Source organism: Cyprinodon variegatus, unplaced genomic scaffold, assembly GCF_000732505.1.
Source record: "Cyprinodon variegatus isolate N-32 unplaced genomic scaffold, C_variegatus-1.0 Scaffold67, whole genome shotgun sequence".
Classification (NCBI taxonomy): domain Eukaryota; kingdom Metazoa; phylum Chordata; class Actinopteri; order Cyprinodontiformes; family Cyprinodontidae; genus Cyprinodon; species Cyprinodon variegatus.
Window position 1 is genome coordinate 780,711 of NW_015150520.1, and position 17,941 is coordinate 798,651.

Sequence of the window (17,941 nt, forward strand, 5' to 3'; positions counted from 1 at the left end):
TCATTATATTTTAACAACTTCTTGTTCCACATGTATTAACTTATGGTTAAATAAACAAAACCATGTTATCTTACCATTCAACAGCATGCAATTAGATTACTGAATAAAAAAACAACATTTGAAATGACATATGACATATGAAAAACCTATGATTTTCAATATACAGAGATTAAAACTATTATTTAAAGATAGAACTGGGATATAACTCTGTTTTTAGTTTTTAGCATTTGGTGCTGGGAGAGACTCTGGGCCGTTAGACAACACAACAGTGTGCCTTCTTACACTCATGCATGTCAATCAACCAGGTAAACTGGATATATGTGTAGGTATTGCATGTGATAGAAGTCAACTAAATTTCTGTCCAAAGTATAATCCTTTTAAATATGTATAGAAATCAGCATATCATAAAGGACTTATACTAAAAGAACAGAGAAAATATCTCAGTTTGATATACCTGCAGTTTCCAAGGCCCAACAGCGCAAGTCATTTTTTATGTTATGCAGTAAAAATGACTTCCTTTCAACTGTTCCATTTATCTCAGGTGTCATAAAATGCAGCCTTTTATATTCATTTGGAAAAATCATTAACCTTTTCTTTCTAAATCATGGAAAAAGTGAAACTCCAACAGAGTTTCTTCTACATTTTAATAAAAACAATCAAAACCGATAAAACCCACACACCTGCAACAAGAGGTTAAGGTTACATCAATACAAACAGTTCAATGCGCAAATAAAGACAAGTCTGGGTATTTTTTAAATGTGAGTAACCATTAAACTTTTCATTTCTATGAAAAAGAAACCAGTTAATTTAAAAAAAATGTTTTGAGGAGGAGGTGGGGAATCAGACATCTATTATCTTAAAATATTTTGTTTTTCAGTTTACTTCAAGGTGACATTTATTCATTTAATAAAATATTTATTAATTCTTTATCAATAGAATTATTTAGTTATTCATGTAACATTTACTTAATTTCCAAGGAAACCTCTCTCCATAAGGTATATCATTATCTTGATAGAACTCATTATACATCAGTAACTCTGGAGATTAAGTATAACTTACAAGGTCATCACACATCAGAGCACTCCAAATTACACACTTTATAGTCCAGGATAGACACTAATAAAAAATTATAAACACAGAAAATATCATACTAGCTTATAGTTTACAAGTAAAACAATTCTCCACAGCAGTCTGATGCCTTCCTTATGGTTGGATTCTCGTTCTAGGGACCGTAAATGAATATTTCACCAAGAGTTAAATCTTAAATTTTAGAATTCCTTTGATGCATTCCTTGATACTAAATTAGTAAATATATACATTATAAGAAGGTTCTGGGTTGCATTGCTACCATCCCACTAATTTATACCATCAAATATTACACTTCAGTTCACCCTTTCAGAGACACATTATAAAATATTCTCAAAGAAGTAACAACTCAAGTGGCTTTCTGGACTAACAGCCAGCAGGTTTAAACTACAAAGAAAAGGCACTGCTCCAACACAGCAGGCCCACTTTCACTGCCTTTCGTCTGTGTAATCAATAAAAAGAACAGCAAAGAGGGCACATGGATGGGGGAAACAGGATCAGCACATGGGAATAAGCTGTGGATATAGGAAAAATTATTTTCCTCGGAATGCTAGGTAGACAGACTACGCAGTGGGTAAGAACAATTTAGGAAAATAGCCTTTTCTCCATTCATTGATGTTAAACATTTCTGAAAAGCTTCCATAAATTAAATTGAGCAGATCCAAACAATCATTTTTATGAGTGTGTAAACTTGTTAATGCTAACCATTAGAGATCGACCAAAGCAGTTTCTCTAACCAATCGCAGATATGCGCTGCCGATATTATCGGGGCAATAATGGGGGCCAACGTTACTTTTTCATCCTCTGTTTACATAACATAAATAGCACAATGAATGCAAATGTTACTGGCATCTTTATGAAACAAAAGATAAATATTCATTAACAAATCAAACCAAACAAAAAATTAATTGCGGTTGAAGGGAGCAACAATGCATGCTCTTCACTGAAAGCTCTATTGAATCAACCAATGTATACAAGTATTGGCAGATACCAATTAAAGAAAAAAACACCAATATCCACCAGAAATATCAGCCAGCCAATCTATCAGTCTATCTTAACTAACCATATATAAATTACACCACCCAAGTAAATCTTTAGTATGAACTGTTCTGTTTGTCAAAACCACCAATATGCTGTCATAAAAGGACTAAAAGCGTTTTTTTCAAAGATACTCACTTGATTCAAAAATGAATATAAAATGACCCTTTCTCATTGACCAGAATTGCCACTTTAACATCTGCAGCAGAGCTACCACATCACAGATGCTCTGCACCTCCCCTTCCATCTACTGCTAAACTGACCAAAACAGTGAGCCGTTTACAGATTTCACATTTGGTCCCATCATTAATGAGAATTTTGCTCAGAAGAAGAAAAAATATTGTGCATTCAAAAATGGCATCTTATTTTCTTGTGTGTTTTAAAATTGAGTTTAAAATACTAACAACGTGGCAACCCAGACTGCTACTCAAATATAGCTGGAATATTTGACCTACAATTTCTGTAAATTACTTATTGAACCTCTTTGTTTCCAAATGTCAATTAGCTGCATGTGCTGAGGGAAAGAGTGGCTCTTGATAAGAGCTGAGCTATGACAACCATGCCAAGTATGCAGGCAGCATACAGGGAAGGCAAGCGCCTCACACATAAACTGTGGCAGGGTGGGGAGGTGAAAGGAGGTAATAAAAGAGCACAATAACAAAAAACGGGAGGGGGAAGGTAACAAAATGTGGAGGGGAGGACTGAAGAGGAAAGAACCATCAAAGCTGACTGAAAGGAAAGACACAAGGCGAGATGAACACAAAGGAGACTGATGGGGGAGGCGATGGGCAAGAAAAAAAACAAGAAAAGAGGTGATCGGTATTGAAGAAAAAAAAAAGCGACATGAGAGATAAAAGTATGGTTAGTTGGAAAAAAATATTATATGTAATAAAAAAAAAAAATATGTGAACTTAATCCTTATAAAGAACCTTTAATAATGAAGATGAGGTAACAAGCCTCTACCTGAACTTTCAATCCATCATAAAAAGAACTGTGATTAAACTCCAGAGCAGCGGATCGTTTAGAAATAAGTAAAATAAGTAAATAGGTAAAAATGGTCATTCAGATTCTTACGGCTTTTTTACGGAAAGCTGATATATGGTTACAAGATCCTACTATAGGCCTTCAAAGATAAAAAAAAAATGGAGCATTGCATTGCTTATGCACATTTTTTATTTTTGTATATTTAGTAAGTGGCCATGTTACAGGTGATCTAGAAGGATTACAGCAGATAACCGGCCAAATCAAATGAGGCAATTACGTTTGCTGCAGGCAGTGAGGAAGTGGCATAAAAACAAGCATGGATTTCTAAGCCATTGCGATAGAGGTAAAAAATGCTTATAATAAAACACACACACATACTCATATATATATATATATATATATATATATATATATATATATATATATATATATATATATATATATAGAACAAAAAACACATAATTTGGGGTGCATTTTACATAATAAATGCATTTTATATAATAAAAATTTTTAAAAAAGTTTCAGACATAAAAAATGATGAAATAGATTTAATCATTAAAAAAAATGCCATTTTAAAGGGGGTAGCTATGAGATGCAGCTCTGCAAAAGTAGCACTGCTGCATCTTTTCTCTTTCAGTTTAATTAAAAAAATGCTGGCCTGCTCTTATATTTGATGCATTTTCTATCAATGTGGATCTTGTAACCTCAGCCACTATTAATCAATTGAAATAAAGATGGAAAACATATTTGTATTTCTGTGATGTCAAACTTTTCTCATATTCAAGAGCCCACACCTCTGCCAGGTAACGCATCTATTTTACAGCACAGACTCATGTTTATGCTGCAGGGCAACTGAAGCAGAATTGCAACCAGCTCAGCTCTCTAACATCCTCATCCAGCTTTCCTGGATCACTGTTCTCCTGCCATCCACCTCAGGGCAGAGCCCAAGCTAATTTTTACAGCTTGCTGCTGACATTTATTGGAAGGGATAAGGAAAGAAGGGTAAGAAATAAGCAAAAAGTTAGATGTAATCTTGCGTTATCTGAGAGCTTTTACTTTACATCATTGTGTCAGAGAAAGACGATCAGCAGGGGGAGCAATGGACTGTGAAAATCATTACGAGCCCATGACGCAAATGCTGGAAAAAAAAATAAAAAATGGACAGATGTAATTTGAGTGCAGGTTGTACTGTTGAAACTCAGTTTGAGGATGTTTCTCTCATTTGTCCTTGATAACTTAGGGACTGAGTGTCTGTCATGCACCAGATGAAAGTACCAGACTGAGTCAGTTTGAAAACGGTCCATAAGATGTGCATGCATGATGCCCCCAAGTTCTTTTCTTGGAAATGCAAGAAGCAAAGATATAAATATTTTTTTCTACTAAGGAGATTGAAAGTTACAGTATCTACAGCCTTTGAAAGTTTTGATATATTTCTCCTTTAATATGCACTGTGACAAGAAGTGGGGGATTAAATCTAGTCAGCGTCTACATTAGTTACAGCTGAGGCTGAAATGAAGTGAACTGGGGAGTGGTGGCCTGGAATCCGGAGGTTATGAGTTCAATCCCACTCCCACAGACGGCCACTTTTGGTCCCCGAGCAAGACCCTTAACCCCACACTGCTCCCCGGGCGCCCTACGATGGCAGCCCACTGCTCCACAACGAGATGGGTTAAATGCAGAGAGTGAATGTTGTTCCTCTGTATTTGTGACAATGTAATGACAATAAAATCTGGGGGGAAAAAAAGGAAACTTTTTCGGTCTTTTCCTAAGAAAAGAGCGTGTGAATCAGCTAAGGTTTAGTTAGCTCCTGATAATGTGCAGGGTAAGGTGAAAGGATTGAAAAGAAGTCATCAAAAAGGAGGCTGCTTGCCATAAGAAACACCAGGAGATTAGGGGAAGCTGTAAGACTTTGTTACCATCACTGTTCCTAACAACCTCAATAAGTTGTTACAATCATGCTTATTTTGCAGTTTCTACTTTAGTCAGTTACAGTAGTAGCCATTTAAAATTTTCCCCTTTCCTTGATGGGCCCTTGGCCAGTCCCCTACAATTCCTTTTTAAACTTCAATATTTGTACTAAAACATTCTTTCTGTCATGATTTGTTAACATTAAGATCTAAAGAGAAGCATTATATCCTGGTCAGACCCTGAAATTCAGTGAAAGGATGTAGTCAAAGTTAAAAAAAAATATGCAGGAGGGAGTCACTCCAGTGGCTGGAAGTTGGAGGGGATTTCCCTGGGAGTTGGAGGGAAGAGGGCTGCCATTCAGCTGGCGTTTGACCTGGAAGGGACATTTTGAATGGCTGCTGCTGTAAATAACATGCTGCTGTTATTTTGCACATCTATAAAGTTGCTTCTATTTTTGAAATATCCATTACTGTAAAAATGTCCATAGCTGTATATTGGTTATTTGTCCTCCAGATGTACAGTATTTACATTGTTAAAACACTTTAAAGTTCAGTATTTAATTTTTTATTTTTTTAACTCTTCACTATTATGTTATTATAAGGTCCACATTTGTGTGACCTTTTTTTCTATAATCTTTTTGCTGCTGTAAACACCAGAATTTCCCCCATTGTGGGACAATGAAGGGATTTTCTATTCTATTCTATTCGGGGGGAAAAAGAGGGCTCAAGCTAAAAAAAAAAAATAGAAAACTTAAGGGAAATATAAAAGCCTGTCCAAGATAAGGTGTCAATAACAGCTTCATCGCACTATTGCATTGCATCAATTGCTTTAGATGAGGATGTTTCTCAGTATCACAAACATTTCTGATACAATTTTAATTCAATTTCATTTTCAAGGATGCAATTGATGTGCTTCGGTTTTATATCCCAATCTAACAATCATTAGCATTAATATTGTGACTCCAGCATTAGAAATAATAGTTTTATAAAAAATCTGAAAAGTCAGACCTGCTTGAGTGAGTGCAGGAAATCAACAGCAAATTGACATGTTTACTGTGTTGTTTTGATAAATTGTTACATCCATCATTTTTGTCTGTCTGCTTCCCCCCCCCCCCTTTCTTTCTTGCTTTTTAGCAAAACGAGGGAAGTTTCATCTTTCGAGATTTTTCCTTTCATATTAGATATATTTACATTTACAACATTGTAAAGAAAGTAGAAAGTTAAAGGTAAGATTTTTCTTTAAAACTATTACAGGGAATGTAAACCATGCTTTTTAAATCTACACTGGCTGGGAACGGAGTAGATAAATGTGACACTCAGAATGTGCTGAGTTACACATTAATGTGATTTACAGAAAGACCCATCATGCTCAATCGATTTAGCCATTCAATCGTGTCCAGAGAAGAATTTCAGAAGAAGTGCAAGTGAATAGAAAGAGTTAATGAAGCACGCATGGACCATTCTTAGTCTTTATCACCTCTCAACTGTGACCTTTAGTTAAGAAAAAGCCTCAAACAATAAAGTAGAGCTTTGAAAGGAGAAGAAAACCCTCAACAAACACAAAAAGATTCTATAAATGCAAGTGAAACTGAAAAAAGTAACGAGTCTCTAGAAAACTAAAACTGAAAGAGTTACAATAAAGTTTTAGAGCTAAAACCTGAAAGATTCTAATATTTAAGGAAAGACCTGAGATGTATGTAAATGTTTGTACTGAAACAGTCAGTTTTTTGTTTTGTTTTTAATGTATCTATTTTCTGTTGCTTTGTGTCAAAAAAAAACATTCTGGCAAATCTTTGCTCCTATTTTGGTCCTGACTGTCCATCCTTTCATAATCTTCTGTAAATTTTACTTTCTGACTCCACTGAAAATCTATGAAACTTAGTTAGAATCTTGCCTGCTGACAAACTTTTTTTTAGCTCTGTCCTCAATGCTGAGCCCAGGTTGGTACAGGACTCATTTCCCTGTTGAAAGTAACATTCTCATTTCAGGTTGATAAATCGATACGAACAATTCACACTTAAACACATAATCTCTTTAAACATATGAACAAGAAACCGGAAAATAACACCAAAACAAAGTAAATTAATGGAGCTTCACCATTTTGTTCCAGGTATCTTTTTTGATTTTTCCATGAAGTCAGACACTGAATCAATCTTGAGACATTGTCTTAAAATGCATCAAAACCTGTGCCTCCAACTAAATGAAATATTGCAGGTAAACCTACCAGGAAAGTACACAGTCGGAGAACACCTGGGCTTAATCACAAATACAGTAACTATACTGCATTTAAACTTAATTATTGTGCATTAAATACATAGAAATGATTTGGCAATACTAATTAGCCAAAATAGGAATCCTTAGTTAATGCGAAAAACTAAAAAGCTTTTTATGAATCTTGAGTGTGTTTATTGTGCATCCTAGAAAGAGGGATATGGCTGAAAAATGTAACACAATATAAGCCTTTCATATTAGTCGATATAGATAATTATTGATTACCTATTTGAAATAAGTAGAAGAGGGAACAGAAACCAGAATTTGAACTATAACCTGAAATCCTATCAAAACTTAACTACCATCCTTTACAAATAGGTGTGCCCTAAAACCAACCTAGCTTAGCTTTCCTCTGCCTAAATTCATCAGAATATCATTCATTTCTGGATCAGAGTTCAGTGGAATCATTGAAAATGTTATTGAACACCTTTCCTCTTGGTGTCGATTAGGTGTCTTTTGCAGTATGTTGATATTTCACATACATCCCATAGGTATCCTTTTTCAAATTAAAAAAGGAAGTACATTTAAAAAAGACAAAAAAATTTGGATTTTATGCATCTTTGCAAATCCTTTACAACAATTTTAAACTCTAAAAGTACAACAGTAAAACTTGTTAAGGAAAGCATTTTTAACAGGATGCTAATGTCAAGGATGTATGAAGTGTAGACACCAATTTGACAGCAAACAGTTATTTATAAACCAGTTTGACAACATCTAGTGACACCCAATGGTGGTTTCAGGTTAAAAACATAAACACAGCTTACTCAGAGCAGCCTGACTATGAGAAATGTGCAGGATAATCTGCACAGAAAAGTTCATCTTACTCAGAGAGGCATGACATATCCTTCAAAAAGCAAAAGAGCTAAATGGACGGTTTACACTTCCCTGCTTGAAAACAACTTATGTTTGACCATGCTATTAGTTACGTCTGTTGGGTATGCATGTCTTTCACATGAGGAAGATTCAAAGAAAGCCAGTAAAAAAAGAAAGAAAAAAAACTCTTGAGCTTGTTTTGTTCTGACCTGGCAATGCAGAGTTACTCCCCAGAGAGGGTTTCAGACTCATCTGTTACTCACATGTAGTAAACACAGAGTGCTGTTGCTTTAGTGTTGCTGTGGTGAAGGGGGATTGCATATTGGCATTCAAAGAGAATAGTAGCACAGCTTGCCAAGCTCTCAATAAAATGAGTTTTTTTTCCCCTATATAACTTCATGTCACATGCCTGATATGTTGCAACACATATTTACTGTATGTCATAAAGGATTTAAATATATTTTATTGGCTAAATTAGCCTCTCTAGATCTCCTTGTTCTTGTATATGATAAAGAGCCTACAGATTGCATGGCGCACATACCAAGCCAGAAATAAAGTAACTAGTACTTTATCAAAACTGTACGTCTAATTAAATTGGGTAAAACATAATGTCTAGTTGTCTACAGAATTAGATAACTTTATATAATAATTTAGTGAGTACTCTTTTTGTTTTATTACCTCAAACTAAAAGGGTAAGAGAGCCCAGCCAAAATCGGATAGAACGTCATGACTTTAAACAGCTGACAGTAATCAAGACTTGACTGGATCAAAGGGCTCAGATCACTATAGTTTTAACCTCTCTGCCCAGGCTGCCTGTTTAGAATATATCATAAAGTGCTTAAAATACCTGCATTGTCAAGCTATACGTGGGTGTATACGTATATAAAGGTCAGGCAAGAAAAGGTTCAGTCTAGGCAACTGGAAGTGACGTTTTCTAGAAGTTTCTCCTACCATCCAAGAGGCTTCTTCAGTTTTAACTAGATGTGGGGAGCACTGAGATTAACACTTCTTTAGTTGACCACATACATAAGTTAAGCTGTCATATATGTAACTGCAAGTCCTTACTAAAATAATTAGTTTAAATTATGTTTATCTAAAAATACACCAATTACTGCATGGACAGTTTTATCAAGCTGTTATACTTCACTCTTCAATTTTGGTAATACTTCCCAAAAAATGGACACATTTCGTCCAGTGGATCAAAAACAAGGCTGGTCATGCATTTGTAAACTTCTTTTTTTTTTCTCCCATTTTGCACTAATGTGACCCCAAAAAAGGTTCCAGTTCAGTCTGGCAGCAGTGGGAATACATAAATCGCTACCTCTCTCTCTCTCTCTCTCTCTCTCTCTCCATTTCAAGTCGAGCAACACTGCTGTGGTCTGACATACTCCACTCACAAATCTTCAGACAAATCTAATCTTCTCAATCAACGCTGCTCAATCTTCCTACATTCAGTTAACTCAGCACAGACAGATTAATGAGAAATTAATCCTTTGAATTCCCTGTAAAGTTCTCCTCTTCTTTTAACCAGTTAAGCTACTTCTGCTCTTTGCCAGATTATAATATATTACATTTACAAAGCCATTTACTTTGTCCAAACTTTCTTTAAGATAAAAAGCAACGTAATAGATTTTTATATGGTTTATTTAACTAGCAGAATTGAAATACCTACATCTGAGAGCAATGGAACTACATCTGATCCTATTTCCTGCTGTATTGTTTAGTATTTTGCCATTTCCTGTTTTGCTGTGTCATACATTTATTATCAGCTTCTAGTATACAGCTTACTTACGTATGTGCATAAGGAAACAATGACAGCACAGGTTTCCAGGAAACCTTCATGGCTCGAGCTCTACAGAAACAACGGCTGATAAATATCTTGAACAAAAAAAAAGAATGGAATTCAAAAATAAATCTTTGAATAACTCAGGTTTATTTAAAGATGGAACCACTGGGGGATGGAAATAGAGAAGCAAACAGTATTCTTCTTTTCCACACCAGCAGTGATGCGTCTCCTCACCAGTTATCAACTCATTAAATCACCAAGGTTTTATGACTATATTTATGTATAAAATTAAGAATTGGTACAAGGTGACAAGTAAGATAGTAAGGTAGAAAGTTAGTAAGGTTTATTAACACCTTTATTAGACAAGCGTTACAAAGCGTTGTAAAATATGAGGCATAAAATACAAAACAGCACCATCTAAAATAGATTTCGACAAAATAAATAAGTCTAGAATGTTTTTGGTTTATAGTTGTTTTCTAAAATCATCCATGGAGTTCAACAAGCACAGGTAAAGTGGTAGTGCATTCTACTGTCTGGTGCGACACACCTCTCATCCTAAAAGGGCTTCGAGGGACCATTAACAAGTTCCTTTCAGCTGATCTCCGACTGCAAAAAGAAAAGTGAGGCTGAATCAAGTCGCAGATGTAAGAGAAGGCCAGTCCATGCAGGGCTATAAAGGTCAGAACTAGACTTTTAATGTGTATGCAGTATTAAATGGGTAGCCAGTTTAGCGCTTTGAGTAAAGGAATTATGTGAGCTCTTCTGGTTGTACAAGCCTTGACCATAATCTTAAATGAATAAACTTCAATCCTAGACAAACTCCAGGAAGTAGAAATTTGACCTAATAAATGTAACCTTGAATTCCACATAGGACTAAAAACATCCTAAAGAAGAATGTTTACATCGCAAACAGGCCATTAAATTTAAATATATAGTGGAAGGTATAATCCAAATACGTTGTCCACCTAATTGTCATTACTCTGGTTATATGTTTACGTAAAGCCATCTTACATGCTCATACCCATTTTCACTCACCGGGGTGAGTCTGACATAGTGGAGGAATTGCAAGTCTTCTTTTGGAAAGTAAGCTTGTATAAGTGATGCAAACAGCAACTCTTAAACAGAGCGTGCACGAGGAGAAATGGGCTTGTGCATGCTCTCGCACGCTTTTAATAGGCGTTCCATCTCTGGAGCGGTTACAGGGTTGTGCATGTACATTTTGTTTTCGTGGGGAGGGTGTGGGTCTTTTCAAAAAGTTCGTGAAAATCTTCCACAATCCCTTTAAAAGATGGTGCAATCCTTTTTTCAATCTGGACTGTGTTGCTTCCAGATAACCATCAAAGGAAAAACTATTGTCTGATATCCAATTCTGTTTATCGTAATGATCTAAATGAAGTAACAGTGACAAAAAATCTGAATAAATCTTTAAGAGAGAAATAGTCTCTCTTCTCTCTGGGATATTTTAGAAGAAATTCAGCTTCTTTAAAAATGTTTTTTCCCCAAAAACAAAACACATAAGGAACAAACAGATATGGAAAAGTTTTTAAAATATTCCATTGGCCTCAAAATGTCATTATGTCTTTGATGCTGGACTTCACATGGTGCTTCCCTCTCAGTGATTTGATTAAACTTCATAACATGTAATAGTTAGCCAGTAAAGAAAAATAGAGAAGCCCAGTCAGATTATGTAGTCAGCTACTTTCTGACAAAGGAAAAAAAGACTGTTCTCTTTACTAATTAAGTAACCCTTTTTCTTTTGTTTTTTTATTCATGTTCAACAGCTTTCCCACAATAATATGCTTTTATGTTCATCTTTATATAAAAAGTGGATAAAAAAAAAACCCACACACAATTCAGCTAGTCAGAAATCGAAATATATGTAAAATGTTATTTTTGGCTCCATTTTTTTATCGAAACTAGACCAGGAATAAATTTTTAAGTCAATAGACGAACACCCAAACAAATCATTTTAGTTTACAAATCTCATCAAGGCTTCTCCACTTCTCTAAAGATTTCCATACAGACTTCCTCTCTGAGCGAGCTAGCTGTGGCTTCCTACCATTGTGTTGCCGTTCCAGTGTCAAACCTTTTTCATGCAGGAAGAGCCCAACTAAAGCCCATTTTCCTGCCAACATCAACAGCCACTCCTGCTATGGTAGCAAACTAAAAAGATCTGATTCATATGAACATCTAACTCCTTTTAAGGGGAAAGTTTAACTTCTATCCTGGCTGCACTTTTTTACAGGTTAAAACCAAAACTTTGAATGCATCATAATGGTGGTACTTGTGAATGACCAATAAACTGTAGGGCATTGTTGAGAGATGGGGCTGTATGGTATTAAAAGGTTTTCATATTAAAAGAAAATACAAATTGTTGAGTTTATTTGTAAACAGCCCTCTCTACTTTGATATCTACAAAAAATCCAGTGAAACAAACATCAGTCAAAAAATATAATATAATTTAATTATGAATATAATGCCACATTATCTCTGTTGACCTGACAACGCCCTGTTAATGGAAAGACAATGGCATAATCTTGAAGCTCCGAGTGCACTGCAATCCAAATGACTTGACAGGTAAGGCAAGGAGAGCATTAATAAGAGGAGATGCCAGGAGATTCAACATAGCTCTGGAGGAGAAGGGTAACTAGTACTTTGACACTCCACAAATCTATGGAAGAGCGACAAGATAGCCTAATTATAGAAGGAAACTGTCAAAAAAGTCCTGTCTAGAGGAGCTTAGGTCAGATGAGACCAAAATGATACTTATTGGCCCTCATACAATAAGATATGTTTGGATGAAAATGACCACTGCACCTTTACCTAAAAATATCCTCCCTACAGCAAAACATAGCAGTAAGTTGCGGTACATGTGCTGTGGGGAAGGTTTGTTTCAGCAAGATTTATGAGACGATGGATGGAACTAAATACAGAGTAAATAAGGAAGATAATTTGTTTGAAGCCATAAACGATTTGAGATTAGGTGGAGGGTTTGCTTAAATGAAGACAATTACATTTTTGGCCAAAGGTAGAACAAAATTATTTTGGTTCAAAATATATTTTTGTGCTTCAACAATCTGACCAAAGCCCATTCCTAAATTTAAATCAATCTTTGTAGGAAGAATTTTCAGAAGATTACTCTTTAATTTCTCTTCAGCAAATCTGACAATCCTCGACTTGTTTTTCAAAGAAGAATGAGCTGATTATTTATATTATAGTTGCCCAACATTGGTAAATATATATCCCAAAGGATATATAGCTGCAAAAGGTGGATCAATGAAATATTGTCTCAGGTTAACTAAATATAAATTCACAAAACACATGTCAACATTTGTTTTGTATAGACTTTTAAAACCAAGCACTATTTACTTTATTTTATAGTGCTTTTAACCAAAAACCAAAACATTACACAACATTGAAGTTAGGAGTTTCATCTTGACCAAATGTGAGAAGGTAAACAAACAAAAAAACTAAAGGTTTTATTAGGGACTCTATATATCTACCATATTTCTTCAAATAGAAACAAGGGCAAATATGAGGAGCAGTGGCCTTTGCAGCTGTGTGTGAACATGTGTACGAGGTTTAGAAGGAATCCTTCATAAATCGCAGTAAACAAGTGAGGTTCACCATAATCCTCAAGATCAACACCAATAGCTTCACCCACATCAGCCTGCTTCAGGAAAGAAAGTCTGCCGTCAAAGTGGCACTGATTAAGATTAAGTCTACTTCCTGGAATTGAAAGCTATAAAATATAGCTTCAGAGGGGGGAAAAAAGGCAGAGAGAGGGTGGGGGGAGAGATCCCAGTCCAGCGCACAGCTTCAAAGGAAACCTTCAGAACAGTGATGGAGCACATGGGAGAACAAACCTCCTGCCAGGCAAGTCCAGCACATTTAGCTCCAGTTAACTAACGCTGAATAATGTAAAAGGGTTTTATTATCACACTTTTCTTTAATTCTGGATGTGATTCAAACTCTTGTTTAAACACACAAATCAGCTTTTATAAGACTTATTTTTAAAAACAACAGCAAAATCAAAGTAAATGAAAAAAGCAACTCTTCACTTCAGCTGTTTAGCTCACATTAACGTATATGTAGGGCTGCAACTATCGATTACTTTACAAATCGATTAATCTGTCGATTATTTATTCAGTTAATAATCAGATAGCCAAAGGTTCCTTAAAAATTATAATTTACAAAATCAAACCAAGTGAAACTAAAACTTTTCCACTTGAGGAGTGCTGGACAGAGCATAGTGGCAGATTTTATCTAAATGCTAAATTTTTAGATATTTTTAGTACAATTTTGAAATAATTACTGCTATAATTGGGTCGCTCTGTCAACTAAAGGGAAGTTTTAGAGTCTCTATACTTCATTTAACAATAAATTGATAATGAAATCAGTTGACAATTATTTCAGTAATTGATTAATCATAACAAATCCAATTAATTGTTTCAGTCCTACATATATGTCAATGGCTCTCAAACCGTAAAACACTCATGATGTTTTGGCTGGTTTTAAGTGGTACTCAGAAAAAAGTTCTGTTACAATTTACTTACTAAGAAGAATAGAACTGAATGTGCTGTGGTGCAGGAGGAGTTTTTAAAGCCCATTAACTCTTGGTGGGTCATAAACCTCCAAAGAGAGAAGTGCAGGAGAGAAAACTGAAAGCCCTCAGAGTGAATGACTGAACTCTGATCTATATATAAAAAAATAATCCAACTTAACACAGTTTAACTTCAAAGTTAAAAAAAAAAATTGTGGAATTTGATGATTAGTAGGAAACTAAACCTAAAGTCATTAGCAAAACAGATTTCTCAACTTATTTCTAAGCGAGTTGTATATTTAAACATAGTTTACAGTATGAGTCAGAGATTTTATTCAATGCACCTTATCTAAAGTGGAGATATACTGCTTTTACTTTACTGTTTCTACCACTTTTACAAAGCTGTACAATATGTAAACTAGGGCTGGGTATTTTCGCCAAAGTCCTGAATCAATTCGATTTTGATTCATACAGTTCTAAATTTATTTTGATTCGATCTATTTTTACAATAATGAAAGTGGTCCAACTGTGTTTTAAAAATACTCATGTATTTGTCACATTAAATACAAAGTGCAAACTTGTAAATCAGACAGTTTAAACATGAGATGTTAACAAAACTGTCTCAAAACTTGTTTGTGAAAAGTAAAAAAGTAAAGCCTCACTCGAGCAAGCAGACAGGACACAGCAGACATTCATGAGCTGCATTATCTTCACTGCACAAACCATATTTTCAGCGCTGTCTGTAACGACTACAGGGTGTTTGCTGGTCATTTGTTAATGTCTTCAGTCAACCTATTGGGTATATTTACAGCTGTCTGGCTTGAAGTAATCTTGAGTGCATCTTTCCTGCTTATTTGAATGTGAACGTCACGCGGGTCACTATAAAATGAATCAATCTCATTCCCTAGACATCGATTTTGCAAAAATGTAAAGGAATCGATTCAAAATCGATTAAATCCGATTTTTTTAACCCAGTCCTAATGTAAATTTCTAATTTTGATTTCACTATGGATTCAGAACACTGTGTTGGTAGGAAACCTAAGATTTACAGTTGTAATTTGGATTTCTCAAGATCTTTTGTGTTTTTTCCAAACTTGGAATTTCAACTTTTGAAACAGCAACACACAATGAAACAATCAACAAACTGGAATTGTCCGCAGTCCTGATCTACTAAATTTTTTTTATTAAGTCACTCAGTTTAGATCTGTATCTGAAATGTCAAACATCAATAAATAAACAGGAAATAATAAAAAAAAATAAAAATTTAAAGTACACATACTAATATCAGATGCTCCGGTCAGATTTAAAGAGTAACCAAAATATTAAGCATGAAATTATAGGTTAATTAATTTCTACTAAAAGGGATAGAAATAAATATCTTCACTGTTATAGGGAGTAGGTATAAAGTTTGGTGATAAAGGTAGAAATTTCCTGCAACCTTAAAAAGAGCCAAAAATATCTGTAATTAAATCAATTAATTAAAACTGTAATTGAAAACACATAATAAACCAAACCTACAGGAATTAAAGGTTATTTTCTATAAAGTTCCCAGTCTGATCGGACACAAAGTATCTGAGCAGCACTAACTTTCTGAATCTCTGAATGAACCTGAGCTGTTTTCCGGTGTCAACAACACTCACCCGGATCCGTCTCATGGCAGCAACAATCTCCACTCTGCTGTTTGGCCGCGTCACATCCAAACTGCCAATATACTGCCGCATGAAGGTGAAACATGACAGGTACAAAAGCTCCGTTAATGACATCACAATTATTGTCTACCTCCCCTAAACATTTGACATTATTTGCATTCATTACTTCACTGCTCATAATTTTGGCCCCTGTTTTAAACTCATGGATTACTTCCCTTTGCAGCTAAATCTCTGAGGATCTGGATTCAAAAAGTCTTCAAATGTGCTTTCGATCATCAGTTGTTCATGTTTTAACTATATTTTAACTCAATACGATTGTGAGCAATGCCTGTTTCACTTTGAAAGAGTTGAGAAAATTCACCTTTGCCTCGAAGTTGATCCCATGCTGGAATGCTTCCTCGTTGTGCAACGGGATCCTCAGATCGTGTCCATCATCAACCAGGTTGTATTTGGTTTTCCCAGGCATTTTTCCTAATGCTTAAATATCCTCACTATAGGAAACACCCAGGAATTGAAGACAAGCAGAGTGGAAAAACATCCAAGCAGAGAACAATCCGAAAATGCGCTCAGTGCGTGTTTTCCATAGCAGCTATGCGTCCCGAGCGCAGCGACGCACAGACGCCGCTCCAACTGCAGCCAAACCGGCAGGGAGAACTTGAGCAGCGCGCCGGTAAACTGCAGGAAACGCTTTGGGAACACATGCAGGCCAAGGCACGCAGCGTCAGATGCGTTTTCCCGACTTTTCCTGAGCTCAGTGTGGAAGTTGGTCGTGTCCTGCCTCCGGTTGTGGACTTCTGCTCCCTCCTCCCTGCTCCGCAGCGTAGGGAGGGTTTGATTGGAGAGTCCGGGAGTCCCACCTGTTTCCATTGGAACAGCGGCGCACGGTGGCCCTGCTGGAGGAGTGGCTCTAAGTCCTGTACCTACCCCTCCTGCTCCGGTCTGCCATCTCTTCCGCTTACATATGCACACGTACACGAATACACGGCTGGGAAAAACAGAAACCTGAATGAAAGAAGTGGAGTTCTACTCTTTATCCAATGTTTTTGGTTTTTCTTTTGAGATGCAGCTCATGAAATAAAAACTACTAACTTTTTTTTTTTTTTTTTTTTGCTCTATCTCTTTGTTTGCTGTCCTGATATTTATTTAATTTATAGTAATAAATAAAATATATAAATTGATGTGAGAGGAATACTTGCAAATGTAAATATAGCTTAGTCTGATCCAATTTCTTGAGGTAAATAATGAGGGTTGAATTATTATAGAAAAAGCCCTGCACATCTGGGGGACATTCAGCAGCGCAAGGCTGCCAACTATTGGTTAAATCTGATATTAAATTCTTGAATCCATCTGCGTTTTATCAAATTTTTATAGAGCAACTGTTGGGCCAACTTCTAAAGTAAATCAAAATAAAGCATTGAAAAGGTAAAAAAAGATCAATGCAAAAAACTGGATTTAAATTTTTTAGATTATTGCCTTCCTGGATTTCAAACAAATTGTTTGGGTCAAATGTTGCCTCTTGAAGTCATACATCTGTAAATAAAAAAAATCCCCTTAATCTTGAACAAGTTTTGCATAGCTAGAAGAAAGGCTGCAGTAAAGGGTCAAAAGTCGGGCTTTTAAATATATCATGTTTCAAAATTGCATTATTTGAAACAAATTCTGTTCATTTGGAATTAATATTAAAAGTTTAATAAGCTGGAGGGTGAAATTATTGTTCACTACAAAGCTAACAAAGCATACTCCTTTATTTTTAATGACAGAAATACATGATAGCCTGTCTGATACAGTCATTAATATCATAAAGTTTCACTTGTTAAGGTGGAGCCACTTGGTTTGGAATCCCGTGCGAAATGTATTTGTTAAC

The 17,941-nt window shown here is 35.5% G+C and overlaps 1 protein-coding gene across 2 annotated transcripts in view; it reads right to left on the reverse strand.

The window, feature by feature from the left end:
- LOC107083026 (carboxyl-terminal PDZ ligand of neuronal nitric oxide synthase protein-like) overlaps positions 1-16,845 on the reverse strand; it is a 184,185-nt gene extending 167,340 nt beyond the window's left edge. Inside the window, exons 1-2 of one of the 2 annotated variants that reach the window (XM_015371959.1) lie at positions 16,439-16,845; positions 16,069-16,140 (exon numbers count right to left, since the gene is read on the reverse strand). In XM_015371959.1, coding sequence (XP_015227445.1) covers positions 16,069-16,140; positions 16,439-16,543 — 177 coding nt within the window. In that variant the 5' untranslated portion in view covers positions 16,544-16,845. The remainder of the gene's footprint in view (positions 1-16,068; positions 16,141-16,438) is intronic. The other variant, XM_015371960.1, reaches the window with a different exon arrangement.
- Between the last annotated feature and the right edge of the window lie 1,096 nt (positions 16,846-17,941).